The following is a 14,935-nucleotide window of genomic DNA, read 5'->3' on the forward strand; positions in this document are numbered from 1 at the left end:
TTTGGGGGACATAACCCTGGTCTGCACTGGTCTAAGGCACAGAGCCCTCTATGTATATGCATAGAGCTGTGGCAGCAGGTTGGCATTATGCCTTCATGGACTGGGGGAAGATGTGATCCAGCTGCACAGGTCCGCACTTTCTCAGAGCTGGGAAGTGAGGCTGAGGGCCATGAACATGCACTGTTCTGGGACTGCTGTGAAGTGCGGTTCCCTGTGACTGTGGGCCTGTGTGCATGTGTGGGCCTGGGAGTGCTGTAAACGGACATGCAGAACTCAGGCAGGGTGGGGCGAGGTTGTGCGACACTATGTGCAGAGGAGCAGGGGTAGCCTAGGTATGGAGGTTAGTGTCCATAACCTTTATGAGCCTGCAGGGAACAGGAAGGGGAGGTCATGCTCAGGAGGGGTGCAGGAGAGGTGCAGGAGAGGTGGGTAGGGCTGCACTTGGGATGGGTGTGTGGCGCAGGTACGTGCACTGGGGGTTGGTAGGGTGGGGGTGCCTTGAGCGTGGGGAATGGAAGCAGGTGACTGGGTTCGGGTACGTGGGGTGTAGGGTGAGTTGCCGGTCACAGGGCTGTGCTGGTGAGGGTAGCGTGCCCAAGGAACGCGGCCTGGCTTACTTCCTGGTCTCCAGCTGCCGTCTGTGCACTCCCATGGGCTCCGCAGCTCCACACTTTCATGCCAAGCTCCAGCTTTCTCCCTCTCAGATCCTCGGTCTCTACAACCAGGGCTGCCACATGCAGTGCAAAAGGCTCTCCCAGGTCAGCTGCACCCCAAATTGCCACCTCAGTTGCCCTCCTGTCCCTTCTCTAACTTTTCCATGGAGCAGGGCTAATCTCGAGGTACTCTAGTCAACCATCTTCCCAGAAGTCTCTCTGGGTCTGCTTTAGTCACAAATGGATTAAACAGTTCATTATGGGAAAAGGGGATCATTGAGACAGCTTTGCCTTTTCCCAAACATACATGCTAGAAACCTACTTCCTGAGTCTGTGGTGGGTCCTAATGTTTCCAGATTTGTGGTCCTCTGAATGAAGGTGTCCCAGGCTCCCTTTGTACACTTACAGGTTGTCTGAGAACAGGGTTGCAGGAAGCCGGATGGATGAGTCCATTCTGGCCAGGGATAGAGAGAGATTAGAGTGGGGTAGATTCACTAGCTGCAAGACTTTGGACCAGTTTTCTTGGAGCCTTGGTCTCCTCTTCTGTAAGATGGGGGAAGAAAATCTCACCTTTGAAGGCCATTGACGAGCTCATTTCCCTAAAGCCAGGACTGGACACAGGGCAGATCTCAGTACATGTCATTTCCTTTTCCTTCCTCACTTCTTGGGCACAAAAGTATCCATTAGTTGGGCAGTAACCTATATCGATATTCTGTGAACAGTGGTAATAAGAGTGCATTTATGTGGATTGCAATCTACATTTTAAAGTATGACAAGAACAGAAAATATCCATGTAATGCCAGGTGATTTGTTGACACTTTTGTTTCTGTATCCACACTTTCTTAGGTTATGATGGAAAATGTAATTCTTACCCCTTAGGTCATGTTCAAAAAGAGTCTGAGAAACCCTGACCTGGATTACACTGTGTGGAGAGGTCAATGTGGATGGAGCCTGGGAGAAGAGGAAAGAGAAGGTGTGAGCATCTGGGGAACCAAACAGAGGACAGGGAACAGAGTCCCTAACTTCAGGTAAGAAGTTCCATTTAGTGCTTCTGGGACCATGGGCCTTCTAGGGTGGTGTCAGAACATGGAAAATGAGCTTTTTGTCTCGTTCTGGGATGGCATGATTTCCAATCTACTTCTTGGGTTCAGTGAGTGTTTTAATCTGAGACTACAGAGAACACAACAGTAACTTCCAACTTCTTTCTCAGGTAAAACTGACATAACTTCCTTCCCATCTCTTCTTCAATGTTATTCAACCCAAAGCTGACTTGTTGGTATCCAAGCAGGGAGTCTAAGTATTTCTTTTGTGCACTAAGCTGGGCCTCTCAGTTTCAATCTAATCTATGCATCTCCATAACGAGGGGTCCAAAATCCTGAAGAGCCCTTCTGTGATGGTTGGGTTCTAGTGTCAACTTGGCCAAGTGATGGTGCCCAGCTGTCTGGTCAGGCAAGCACTGGCCTGACCATTGCTGCAAGGATATTTCATGGCTGTAAGGATATTTCATGGCTGGTTGATAAACCAGAAGGCTGGTATATTACATCATCAGTCAGATGATTGCAGCTGTGGCTGATTACATCTATGATCAACTAACGGTGTGTCTCCCATAAATGAAATAATCCAATCAGATGGATCTGAACCAATCACCTGAAGACTTTCACAGGAGATAAAAGAATTTTCACTGCTTCTTCAGCCAGTGAGCTTCTCTTGTGGAGTTCACCAAAACCCTTCATGGGAGTTGCCAGTCTCACAGCCTGCCCTATAGATTTGGGACTCTCGCATTCCCATGGTTGTATGAGACACTTTCATAGATCTTATATTTACAAATATCTCCTGTTGGTTCTGTTTCTCTAGAGAACCCTGACTAATACACCTTCCTACTTTATTTTTTATTCTTGTGCTTAGGAGATGGAGACGCAGGATCTGGCAAACTTCATGAGTCAAAGGCTATATTGTAATTTTCTTAACAGACATGACCCTGGAAAATCACTTAAACAGATACGGAAAGGAGGTCTCTGGGGACAGAAACCCTGTAGACTGAAAGATCAGCCACAGTTCATCATTTCGGACATGGATCATTATGACCAAAATAAATATCAGGAAAGTTTCAAGTTGTTCTGAAAAAGAAAATAACATCTTTCAGTAACAATTCTCAAATTGACCGTGATCTCTCAACTTCCAGAATCTATTATATGACCAATTTGTGCAACTTTATTAAAAATTGCACATACATAATAGATTCCTTTATAGCACCTAATTGTTCTTTGTATTTTTCTTTCCGTGTTTAACATATTCTAAAATACTCTACAAAGGGCATAAGAAATTTCTAATGAATATTTTTCATTGAACTGAACATGTGACATGTTCATCTTTACAAATGAGGCATGAGTTACATGTTCTACACTTGGAAAGGACCTTTGGGTATCATCTAGAATGAATCTGTCCCACCAGTCGATGAGGTCCAAACCTTCCAAGAATATCCTATTTTAAAGAGAACTCAGTAAGGACGTGAATCTTCAGCCTCCCTAGGGCAATGCATTTTTCACTCTGGAGAGCATAGAGCCACTGATTCCCTCTTGCAGTTCCATCCTCTGAGGTCTCTCAGCTAAAGTGCCTTCTGGTTGACATCTCTGAAGCCAACCCATGCTTGGCCTTTCTCCCCAGGCAGCAGGAGAAGACCCTTTCAAACTTTCTAATAACTTCTAACTCCTGTTTTTACAACCTTAACACTTTCTACATTTTCTAAGTCTTTTTTTTAAAAAGGAGAGATTAAGATTTTGATAAAGCTCTGAATACTAACTGCAGGGCTGCTCTCAGGCTGTGACAAATCATGAATCATGTTCTGGTAACAGTAACAGCTATTTATTGGGTACACATTAGGTAACTGGCACTTTACATATATTAATTCCAACTCTTCTACTAACTTTTGAAGAAGCAACATTGCAGGTGTAGCTCTAATTCAGTTTGATCTTATCATGATTTCCATATCTTTTATTGTGCAACGTGCACACCTGGACGGGCCCATCTCCCACCTCATTTTATTTTATTTTTCTCCTAGGAGTACTACAATGCTTTGTGTTTAATCCCATCTCTTTAATTTATGAAGGCCATTTCAAATTTTCATTTTTTCTTTAGGATGACGGTTACATTGGTCACTGGAGGGTCATCTACAAACTAGGTGGGTCCTCCCTTAGGGATTTCTGAGAAATGTCAATGATTGGGAAATCTGGATTAAGCAAGCACTGACCCTGACAAATTATAGCCTCCACAGAATCTTGGAAATTTCCATCTGCTCATTATTCCTATAATTTTCCTCGTGCAGGTGACAGTCTGGCAGGCTCTCGGCCTGCTCTTCCTCAACTATTTGTTCTTCCTTCAAAGGCTCCTGTCTCTTAACCACCTACGAGCTCTGAGATAGCAGAATAGGACAGGGGCAAAGAGCTGGGCCTCCATGGTTCAAATACTGGCTTTGCCACATCAAGCTATACAAATGCAGAGACGTTAACTGGTCTGCTTTTGCCTTTAAAATGGGGGTACTACTGGACTGCTATATAAGGATTAGAGGATAAATTAATCGGGTTGTTGTGAGGATTAAAAAACAAAACATATCAAGTGTTAAGACTAGTACCTGGTCAAGGTAAGTGCTCAAAACAGGTTAATTATTCTTATCACTAAGTAGAAAAGCTGTCATAAATATTTTTATTCTAAATGTGTGTGTGTACATGTATATATACATTTTTTTTCAATTGAGGTAAGATTTCCAAACAGTGAAATGTATAGCTCATAAGTATAAAATTCAGTGAGTTTTGATCTGTACATCCTTGTTACACACCGTAAATAAAGATACAGAATCCTTTCGTCACTCCAGAAAGAATATCACGGCTCTTCCAGACAATCTCTGACCCTTGATGGCAAGCCCTATTGTGATTTCTATCTTCCTAGATTAATTACGACGGTTTGGTGAATTTCATATAAATCAAGTTATACAGTATACACTCTTTTGTATATGGATTCTTTTGTTTAACATAATGTTTCTGTGATTGATTTATATTACTGTGTTTTTGAGCAGTTTGTTCTTTATTGATTAGAAGTATTCCATTGTATGACTATATCACAATTGTTTATCCATTCTCCAGTCTACAGCCATTGGAGTAGTTTTCAGTTTTTGGCAATTATGAGCAGAACTGCATATTCTTGTACAACTATTTTTGTGACCTTACGCTTTTCACTTTTCTTGCACTAATGCCTAGGAATAGAATTGCTGGGTAATATGGTCAGTATGAACCTTATAAGAAACAAACACTTTTAAAACATACTTAGGCGATTTTGTACTTCCACCAGCAATGCGTGAGAGCTCCAATTGCTCCACATTCTTGCCAACACTTGGTGCCGTCAGTGTGTAGAAGCAGCTCAGTGGTTTTAATTCGTATTTCCGTGATGACGAATGTCATTTATCTATGAGACTTTTCATCACTTTCTGGCCATGTGAATGATCTTTTTTTGTAACGTAGCTGTTCAAAGTTTTGCCCAATAAAAAAGGTTGGTTTTTTATCATTTAGCTTTTGAATTGTCAGTGTTCTAGATTTATTCTGGATACAAATTCATTATCAGATATACATACTGCAAATATATTCTCCCAGTCTGTGGCTTGTTTTTTCATTTTGATGAGCAGATGTTTTAAATTTTGCTGAAGTTTAACTCACCAAGATTTTCTTTTATGTTGAGTACTTTTGTGATCTCTGTAAGAAATCTTTGTCTATCCTCAGGTAGTGAAGATTTTCTCCTGTTTGCCACTTAGAAGCTTTACAGTTTTAGCTTATACATCGAAGTCTATGGCTCACCTCAAACACATGTGGTTTGAGGTTCATTTTAATTGCCAGTAGTTTTTCCAGTATAATTCGTTGAAAAGACTTGGCATTCTCCACTGAACTGCCTGGTTCCTTTGTGGAGAATCAATGGGCCATATGTGTGTAGGTCTATTTCTAGACTCTACTTTCGTTTCATTGATCTATTTTCCTATTCATATGTTACCACTACCTTCATTACTTTAATAATATATTTTGAAGTCAGGTAGTGTAAGGGCTTCCACTTTATTTTTTTAGTTTGTTTTAGCTATTCTAGGTCCTTTGTTCTTTTACAAAAGAGTTAGAATCAACTTATCAATTTCTACAAAAAAGTTCCATTGATCTTTTAAGAGCAATTGTTTTGAATCTCTATATGAGAATAATTGACATATTAACATTACTGAGTCTTCCAATCCATGAACATGATATATCTTTCCATTCATTTATGTCTTTGTTAATTTCTCTCATCAATGTGTTGTTTTTCACTGGACAGGTCTTACATGCCTTTTGTTAATGTTATCAAGTATTTTATGTTTTTTGAAGTCATTGTCAATGAGATTGATTTTAGATTTTATTTTACAATGGGTTATTGTCCATAAGTAGAAATATGATTGCTTTTTTATACTAATTTTGCTAAATTCACTTACTGATTCTACTAGTTTTTTAGGTTTCTTAGGATTGTCTCTATAAACAATTATTCTTTTCAATCTCTATATTATTTTTTTTACTTGCTTTACAGCACTGACTAGTAACTTCAGTACAATGTTAACTAGAGGTGGTAAAAGGGGATCATTGCTATGTTCCAAATGTTAGAAGGAAAGAAGGAAAACATATTCTTTTGCCATTAAATATGATGTTAGTAGCCCTTTTCTTGGGTAGATATCCTTTATCAGTTTCAAGGAGTTAGCTTATAGTGCTAGCTTGGTAAGATTTTTTTTTCCTTTTTAAATCATCAATGGCACTGAATTATGCCAAATACATAATGATACATCTAATGCATGTTTTCTCTGGACACTTTCAAGATTTTCCCGGTCTTTAGTTTTCAGCAATTTGACTATAATATGTCAATGTGAGGCTATATTCACATTTTTCCTGCTTGGAGTTTGCTGAGCTTCTTGGATCTATCTTTAATGTTTTTCACCAAGTTTGGAAAGATTTTAACTATTATTTCTTCAAATATATATTATATGACCTTTTCTATCTCTCTTCTCGTTCTCTGTTTTCTATCTCTCTTCTAATACATGTGCATTAGACTGCTCAATACTATCCCATACTTCACTATTTTTAATCTTTATTCTCAGTGTTTTTCACATTAGATTAGTTTTATTAATCTGACTTTTCACTGACTTTTTACCTATCTCCACTTCATTCAGTGACGTTTTTGTTTCAAATTTGTAGTTTTAAGTTTCATTATTTTCATTTGGTTCTTTGTGCTAAGATTTTCTTTCTCTTTAATCATTATGTCCACGTTTGCCATGATATCCTTGGCCATATTATAATAGTGGCCTTAAAGTTCCTGTTGTAAATTCTAGCATCCAGGTCACCTCCGGGCCTTTTATGGTGACCAATTTTTCTACTGCGAATGGATCACATTTTCCTATTTCTTCATACCCCTATTAATGTTTATCTACATAACGGGTATTATAAATGATATGTGGTAGAGACTCTAAAATATCTTTCTTCCTTTAAACAATGCTGTTTGTTTTTACTATCAGGCACTTAAATTACTAGCTGATCATCTTGAACTTGTGGCTGCTTAATGTTACATTTTGTTAGGAAGGGTCTGTTTTTGTTGGGCCCTTAGTTTTCGGAGGCCCTCAGTTCTGGGACACAGCCTTTACTCCTGAGGCATGGCTCTTCCGGGGTTTCAATAAAACAATAAAACAGCTCCTCTGACTTGCCTGCAACTTGAACTCGGACTTCTGCCTCTCCAGCAGTGGCTAACACCTCTGCTAAGCCTTTTCAGTTTTCCAGGTACTGCTTCCCCGTGGGTTCTTTGCCTCTCCCAACACCGCAGTTGAGGGATTAGTTGAGAATTGAGGAGAATTTACACTCAGAATCGGGGTTCTACTCTCTCTGACTCCCTCTTAGGATTTCCACCTTGAAGTCCCTGTCACTCTGACAGTCTTGAACTCCACCCTCTGACACCTTAAGCCAGTAACATTGTGGCTTTCTGCTTGAATGTCAGTTGTTTTTTGTGGCCTGGGGAGTTCCTTAGGGGAGAAGCTGTATAAACATTCATCTTTCCCAGCACTTTTTTCAAGGATCAAATTCCCTTTAGTCATCTTCTAATGCCTTCAAATAATTAAACACAAATTTTGTCCATAGTTTATAACAGTTAATTATGGGAGAGGTAGACCAATGTAAGCTTTCCATCATTAGAACTGGCACTCTGTCCCAGAAATTTTAATGACATTTTTTGTTGTTAATAATAGATTTCACCTTTATGAATACTCAAAGAATGATGAAATAACGTATCCTAAAGGGATCTTCAAATGTTACCCAGCATGACTGTGTCCCATCAGGCAATGATTGTGAAAAATCTATAATAAAGATTAATCTCCTGCTTTTAAAGGGAGCCAGTGAGGAAAGAGATTTCTTATTCAGGAAATGTTCTTCCCTCTGGAGAGCTCCCAACTTTACACTGAAATTGAAGCCCATAAAATGGCTTTACGTGATTCACATGTTCATGGAATTATACATGCAGAAGGGATGTGTAGGCACTACCGAAGCCAGGCCTATCCCACAAGCCATGAACAGTGGGGAAGCTCCTTTCCCAGTGCCTGGGATTTGGAATCTCCAGTTTTCTTTGGTCTGCCTCATCCCTTTGGCCTCCAGGGAGCCCATCATTTTTGGTCTGTTTTCCTTAGGGGCTCTCAGGCATCAGTACATCCCAGGTCCTTCCTACCTGGCTTCCAAATCAGTCTCATTGCTCGCTGCTCATCGCATGACAAGTAATAACCCCGATTTCCCTACCTGATTCTGACTCCTGGCTTTGCTTTGTCTCCTGACACTTACTCATGCCTCAGAACGATAAGGTGGCAAAAAGCAAAATACCTGAAGATGTATGTCCTAATTTTATCACTTAAGTCAAATGACCTTTCTGATTCTCACATTTCTTATCTGTAAGATGTGGGGAACTGTCCGTGCCCAACCTATGTGTTTACCTAAATAAAGCTCAAATGAAGTATTATACACAAGAATGTAAAATGTCACACGAACTTAAGGCACTGAGTCCTCACTCTTTAATTACAGCATACTGTGGCTCTTGCTAAATCATAACAGAATCATTGGTAGAGAGCTCTTTAAGAGGTTAAAATTCAGAATTCTTCAGAATTCTCCACTTTTAACACAGGAGTTTTGCAATCACCGATCTTCTTTATTTCTGTCTTTCTAGTTAAAGAGGCAGGATATGTAGTGATGACAAAGGATCTGCTTTACCCAAAGAGGCAGTGATGGGGTGATGTGTCCAGCTGCCACCATTCTTGTTTCTCCAGAGGATTTAAAAGTAATTTCCCAGACAATGAAGTTATTTTTATCTAAGTTATAAGAAATAAGGTTCTGAGTTTTGAAAACCAAGTACCTTTGGAATAGACATTTTAGAAATGCATAAGGGAAAGAGAATTTTAATGGCAAATCAAACTGCATTAACAAAATTATCATCTACTGAATGCAATTTAAAAATATGTAAAATTAACTGCACATAAGAAGCGAGCAGTTCTCCAACATATATGTTCCTTTGGCTGTCTTTAAAATAATTTTATTATTAAGAATTGGAACAAAAGTTTGTACAAGAAACACTTTTATAAAATAAATGGTAAAAAATATAACTAACCCTCAAATAGCTTGCATTCTGTTAAGTATAAATTCTTATCGTGTATCACATGTTACTCAAAAGAACTGAATTTTTCAGTGCTTCTTCTACCCTTTTCAGTTCTCTAAAATGCCTCCAGATGGCATTCAAACCCTTTTCCCACTACATTTTGCAACATACAGAAATTTAAAAAATAATTATTTTAACCCTATTAGATCAGTTACATTCATCATACCATCAGAAACCAGGACAGTGGAACTACTTAGAACTTTTAGGATAATATCTTTAGAAAGACAAACATAATTATTTCCTTTATGAAATATACAGACATCCAACGTAAGCCAAAGGATCTTTCTAGACAGAGAAACAGACTATGGAGAAAAAAAGGCACTCAATAATATTATATTACAAACTGATTTCTAATAAACAGCACTTTAAATGCTTTAGTAATAAGAATCCTGAATAAATTCACAAAGGTCTCCTGGAATGAGCAAAATTTTCTCACTCCTCAGAAGAGACAAAAATAAAGATTTTTGAGGAGAAACGTGTGTCTGATTCTTCTGGAGCTAAAATAAAGTCATTTGTTAACCTATGAACGATCTTATTTAAACTTTGGAATACCGATTTGGCATCAAGTGCATCAATAAAAACTTATTTGGATCCCTGGAATATTGAAGGCAAAAGATAATACATAGCAAGGGGGACACACGTTTCACAGGTGTTTTAAACTGCTTTTGTTAATTAAAAGAATCAATAAACTCTTGAGATTCCAGAAGCATCTGTATTTTTCATGTAATTGAGAGGTGAGGTTGCAGGTGACAGGCTTTCAAAATGACACTGGTACTTTCCAGGTGTGTGGGACAGAATATCTCTCAGTATGTGTGAAAAGTTCTATTATTATAACAGTACTGAAATCTCCAACTGAATCCTAAAAGGTTTACTTCCTTCCTTCCCCCATAGGTGCCCTCAAATCTCATTATATTTCTACCTTTATAATGAAGCACTTTTGAGTTTTCAGGTTCACTCCCACTCACAATGCTAAAGGATAATAAAGAATTCAAAATGTATCTGCATCCAAATGCATTTGAAGACATGGTCAGGAGAAAAGAGAACCACAGGTTTTCTTCCATTGCTATTACTGGCAGAAGTTACCTGCCCCGTTTTCTAGCAGAAGGCATTCTAAAGACTGGCGATTTTCCACAGAAACACGAAAGAGACTTACGATGTGTTTGATGTTCCATTGTCAGGACTCTCCGGCTCAGCATCACCTTTCTCTTAAAAAGAAGCAGGAAAAAAAAAAATACCAACACGTGAGTGTTATACCTTTAAGATTTAAGAGAGATTAAAAATATTTCTGTGTTCATATCAACAATCTTTCAAAATGTGCAGCAGGAGGCTTTTAAAACATCTTTTATTATCTGAGAACTGGATTAGCAAAATAATTTCTTCTCTGCAATACAACTGTCCAGGCACAAATCTGTGAGTAGGTACCAAGGACCGATTTACAGCCAGAGGTTCCAGGGGAGAGCATGCCAAAAGATGAATATCTTACAGATGGAACCCCCTTTCCTTCCAAGCTCATTTTACAGAAAATTTAAAGAAATAAACTCCACGGGCATTATACAACCAAGGCATATTGAACTTTGATCCATCTGCTAACAAGCTGAGCTAGGTCAGGCTGAAGAACTTGGAGGAGAGAATGTTATGGAACACTGGGCTCTCACCACATGCTACAGTCCTCACGGATTACATCCCATGGAGAGTCCTGGAAGAATTATTGAGACCCCACATTAATGCGAATAAGATGTAAACCAGAAAGCCTTTCTGATCATCTGAGAGGACAGAGAAATTGGTCTGTGTGGCCATCAAGGATTTAATGGGTTTTAGTTAAGGGAGCCTGGAAACAGTTTACTTTTTTGTCGTTTTAAAGGACAAATTCCTCTTGCAGTAGACATAATGCGATTCTTAGAACCTCAGTCATTAATGGTTTGAACCATGCAACCTCATTTTGCAAGGAGTTTCTTTCTATTTCCTCGAGGCTCATGGAGGGAAGGAGAAGAGTCAGGACGGAGAGGGTGAGTCAGCCGGGGTGGCTGACGGTTGCACAGTGCTGAGAGCTGCATAACCCTAGGGAAAGGTGGTGTGCTGCAAGAACAGGGTCTGGGGATGGCAGCATGCTCTGAGCTCTTCCAAGTCAAGCCCTGCGATGTCCCGGAACCCTCTCGGCTGTTGTTTCAGGCCTCGGGTCAAGGTCAGCGCACTGCATGGCAGCTCCTCTCACTGGCTGTCGACATTAGCTCGGGTCACCTGTTCTCAGGAATAATCCCCTAAACTACAGAATGAACACATCCCTAAGATATTTTCCAGATGGAGCTCAAAAATAAACTTTGCAATTTCGTCTCTTTTTCTTAAAGGAAATTGAACAGTTACGAAAAAAGAAAGTCCACCATATGCGTAACTTCTCAGATCCATCTCGGGCATCACTCAAGGCCTAAAGAGCCAGAACTACCACGAGAGGCTGCCGATTTATCAGAAAGCGGGCCGGTTTAGTGAAAAACAAAAAGCCATAAAATCAATTTTAACTGCCTTGATAGCAAACATTGATCAGACAGAGCACCCAAACCACACTGCAATTCACAGCAAAGGCAGGAAACTCATAAATGTGCTTTGGAGCTCCTACTTTTGCATTACTTCTTGTCTCCCAGGCCAGCTCTGCGGTGCACTTGTCTACAAGATGGGTAAGGCCTGGCCAGCTGACTCCAATGCTGGAAAATCACCAGGACCATTTTATCATCAAGCAACTGCAATTCCTGCTGTAATCTCAATATAGGGGCTTGTAACACCCAAGTCAGAAACATAAAGCTAAATGGAGGTTTCATTCCTCTCAGATAAATCATCCATTTTTCCCCCTTTAACCTGAGTCAAGTGATTAATTCAGGTCTACAAGCCATCCATTGTCACACGCACTCCTCATCTAGAATGTAGAATCGCAGGCTTGGCAGCAGCAAGCAATATTGAACTTTTCCAAACAACTTCTGGCAGAAAAGAGGAAATCAGTAATAAACACAAAGCCTCTGCTTGGTGTTGGAGTAAATCTGTTTTACCTTGACCAACAGCACTGACCAGTAACCTGTAGGCAGGCATGCACAGGCCTGATGCACATGGGCTCTGGAGCCAGCGCAGGGAGGAGCTGTTCTCTGCTCTTAGCAGCACTGATATTGCGGCAACAGGGCAAACAGAACAAGTTCCAGTGGCACCCCGGAGAACAGATGGGGCCAGGCAGGACACTTAAGAGCAGTCTGAGAGCGCGTTTGAGCCGCTTCAGTGCTGACAGTGAAACAACCTTTCTGGGGAAGAGTAAGCCTAGAATGGAGACGGGGATTGCGATGACTTGTCTCACGGAAGGAATGAAACACAAAATTCGCCACACACCCTGAAATTTTAGGTGATGCAATTTCTGACATCAGCTTGAAATGCTTAAGCACCCTACGCCTTGAGAGTCACAGCCTTGTTACCAGCACCCGTGGGAAAATGAGGAGTGCAGGCTAGAAAATTCTCAGAAAAGGACTTTTAGCTGGTGCTCGAGAGCTGCTGCCCCAGAGCCGCCAAGGAGGACTGTCTGGGCTCGTCCTGGTTATTTCGGGGTCTTCGGGACGGACGCCACACTGGTCACGGCAAAGGAACCTGCACCATCTTTAAGAAGCTGAAATAAGAGAACGGCTCGGGGGCAGTGTGTGTTTTGCATATAGAACCACAATTCCTGAGCAGAGGGAAGGAGTGCACACATAGTTCGTTTTCTTTCTAATGCACATTCCATTTTTGCCTGCCTGTGCCTTCCACGGTGCTTGGCACATTCACTCTGCTCTGACGCTATGTCTTCTCGATACAGAATCCAACACTATAGCGGGACGAGAGGTACAATCTGAAGAAATATAGAACAACTTAATGGCTCCAAAAGGCCACTAAAAAAAGCTACATTTTGGGGGGGGGGGGGAGTGCATGGGTCGAGAATCGAACCCAGGTCTCCCACATGGCAGGTGAGCATTCTGTCACTCATCCATCCACACACCCCATCAACAGATAGAGTTTTAATTCAACAAATAAGAGGTACTCTGCCTCGTAAGCATAAATATAACTAACACCTAATGATGCCTTTTAAACACGTTAAGTGACTGAACTTCTGGAGCACTGTCTTCTCTATCAGCAGCGGCACGCTATGAACCACAGAAGAGATTTGAAAAGGAAAGCACAATTGAGCTGCATTATGCTGAATCCTGCGGTGGAGGAAACTTTTGCTACACTAAACATTCGAATTACATATTACTACCTTCCTTACCAATTTTTACTAGTTCCGTTTTTTTTTTTTTTTTTTTTTTTTACATGGGCAGGCACCGGGAATCCAACCTGAGTCCTCTGGCATGGCAGGCAAGCGTCCCTGCCTGCTGAGCCACTGTGGCCCCCGTAGTTCCATTATTTTTAATGATTCTAGTGAAAATCACTAACTTTAAATATACTTAATGATCTCATTCTTGATTAACCACCTTCTATACTAGGAAAAATGAGGAAATTCACCCATCTCTGCTTTCCTCCCTCTCTCTTATCTCCCACCTCTACACAGCTACACCTTCCCTTTTACTTAGCCAAGATTTAAAATATTTATATTGGTTCACTAATTATTAATGAGCCACCCTCATTAATATTAATTTAATTAATAATTTAATTTTATAGAATTGCCCATAGGTCAATTAGAAAAGTATAAACCAATAACCAGAATTTACAATATGATAATAATATAAATATTAATTACAACACAGCAAAGTAGGCAGGCCTGGACTATATTAGAAGGAAATGTCACTAAATCTGAAGGAAGGCAAACATTTCCAGCCTTTATGTCAAATGAATCCTCATTTTCAGCCCATCGTGCCATAGTTTGGCTCGCCTCAAAGAAAGGCTATGCCTTTCCCCAAAGACTGTTAAATAAAGCAGGCATGTAATGTATCTAACACACTTCGTATATGCATATGTATGCATGTGTTAGATGTGCTGTTAAAAATTAAGATGGATAACTGTGAAAACACTTCCCAGGCCAGAAAATGCAGCACTGCCGGTGAGTAACAGCAGCCTGCCACCCGCTGCCGCTGACCGCGTGTTCTTCCCTCCCCCAACCCCCCCACCACACATCAAGTGCGTGCGGGGTTTTCTGTTAATTGTTGCCTTCCTGGATGAATTTTTACTACCCACGTATATATTAGTAAACCAGATATGCTTTAGTTTGTCCTGGTTTTGAACTTCGTACGAATGGAATCACAAGCAATGCATTTCCCTAAGACTTATTTTTATTATTATGAATTTTACTCTGACTTCTACACTCAGCCATAATGATACATGCAGCTTGGGGCGTTGTTCCTCCCTGCCAGAAGAATCCCACTGTACGAGAATTCCTCAGGCACGTGCGTAGGAGTTGGGTCTTACGGTTTACAGATGTCCAGCTTTGCCAGGAAATCCCAAACTGGCTTAAACATTAATACTCCCACCAGTGGGAGATGAGACTTTCCACTGAGCCAGATCCAGACCAGCATCTGTGATGATCAAAATTCTGAATTTTCATTCATTTTATCCTTATC

General features: G+C 40.5%; 1 protein-coding gene across 3 annotated transcripts in view; it reads right to left on the reverse strand.

Annotated features, from left to right (window-relative positions):
* Nucleotides 1-14,935, reverse strand: part of AFF3 (ALF transcription elongation factor 3) — a 586,201-nt gene that overhangs the window by 171,875 nt on the left and 399,391 nt on the right. For all 3 annotated transcript variants that reach the window (XM_077133878.1, XM_077133880.1, XM_077133879.1), the window contains one exon: nt 10,534-10,585. In XM_077133878.1, coding sequence (XP_076989993.1) covers nt 10,534-10,585 — 52 coding nt within the window. The remainder of the gene's footprint in view (nt 1-10,533; nt 10,586-14,935) is intronic.

Source organism: Tamandua tetradactyla, chromosome 17, assembly GCF_023851605.1.
Source record: "Tamandua tetradactyla isolate mTamTet1 chromosome 17, mTamTet1.pri, whole genome shotgun sequence".
NCBI lineage: Eukaryota > Metazoa > Chordata > Mammalia > Pilosa > Myrmecophagidae > Tamandua > Tamandua tetradactyla.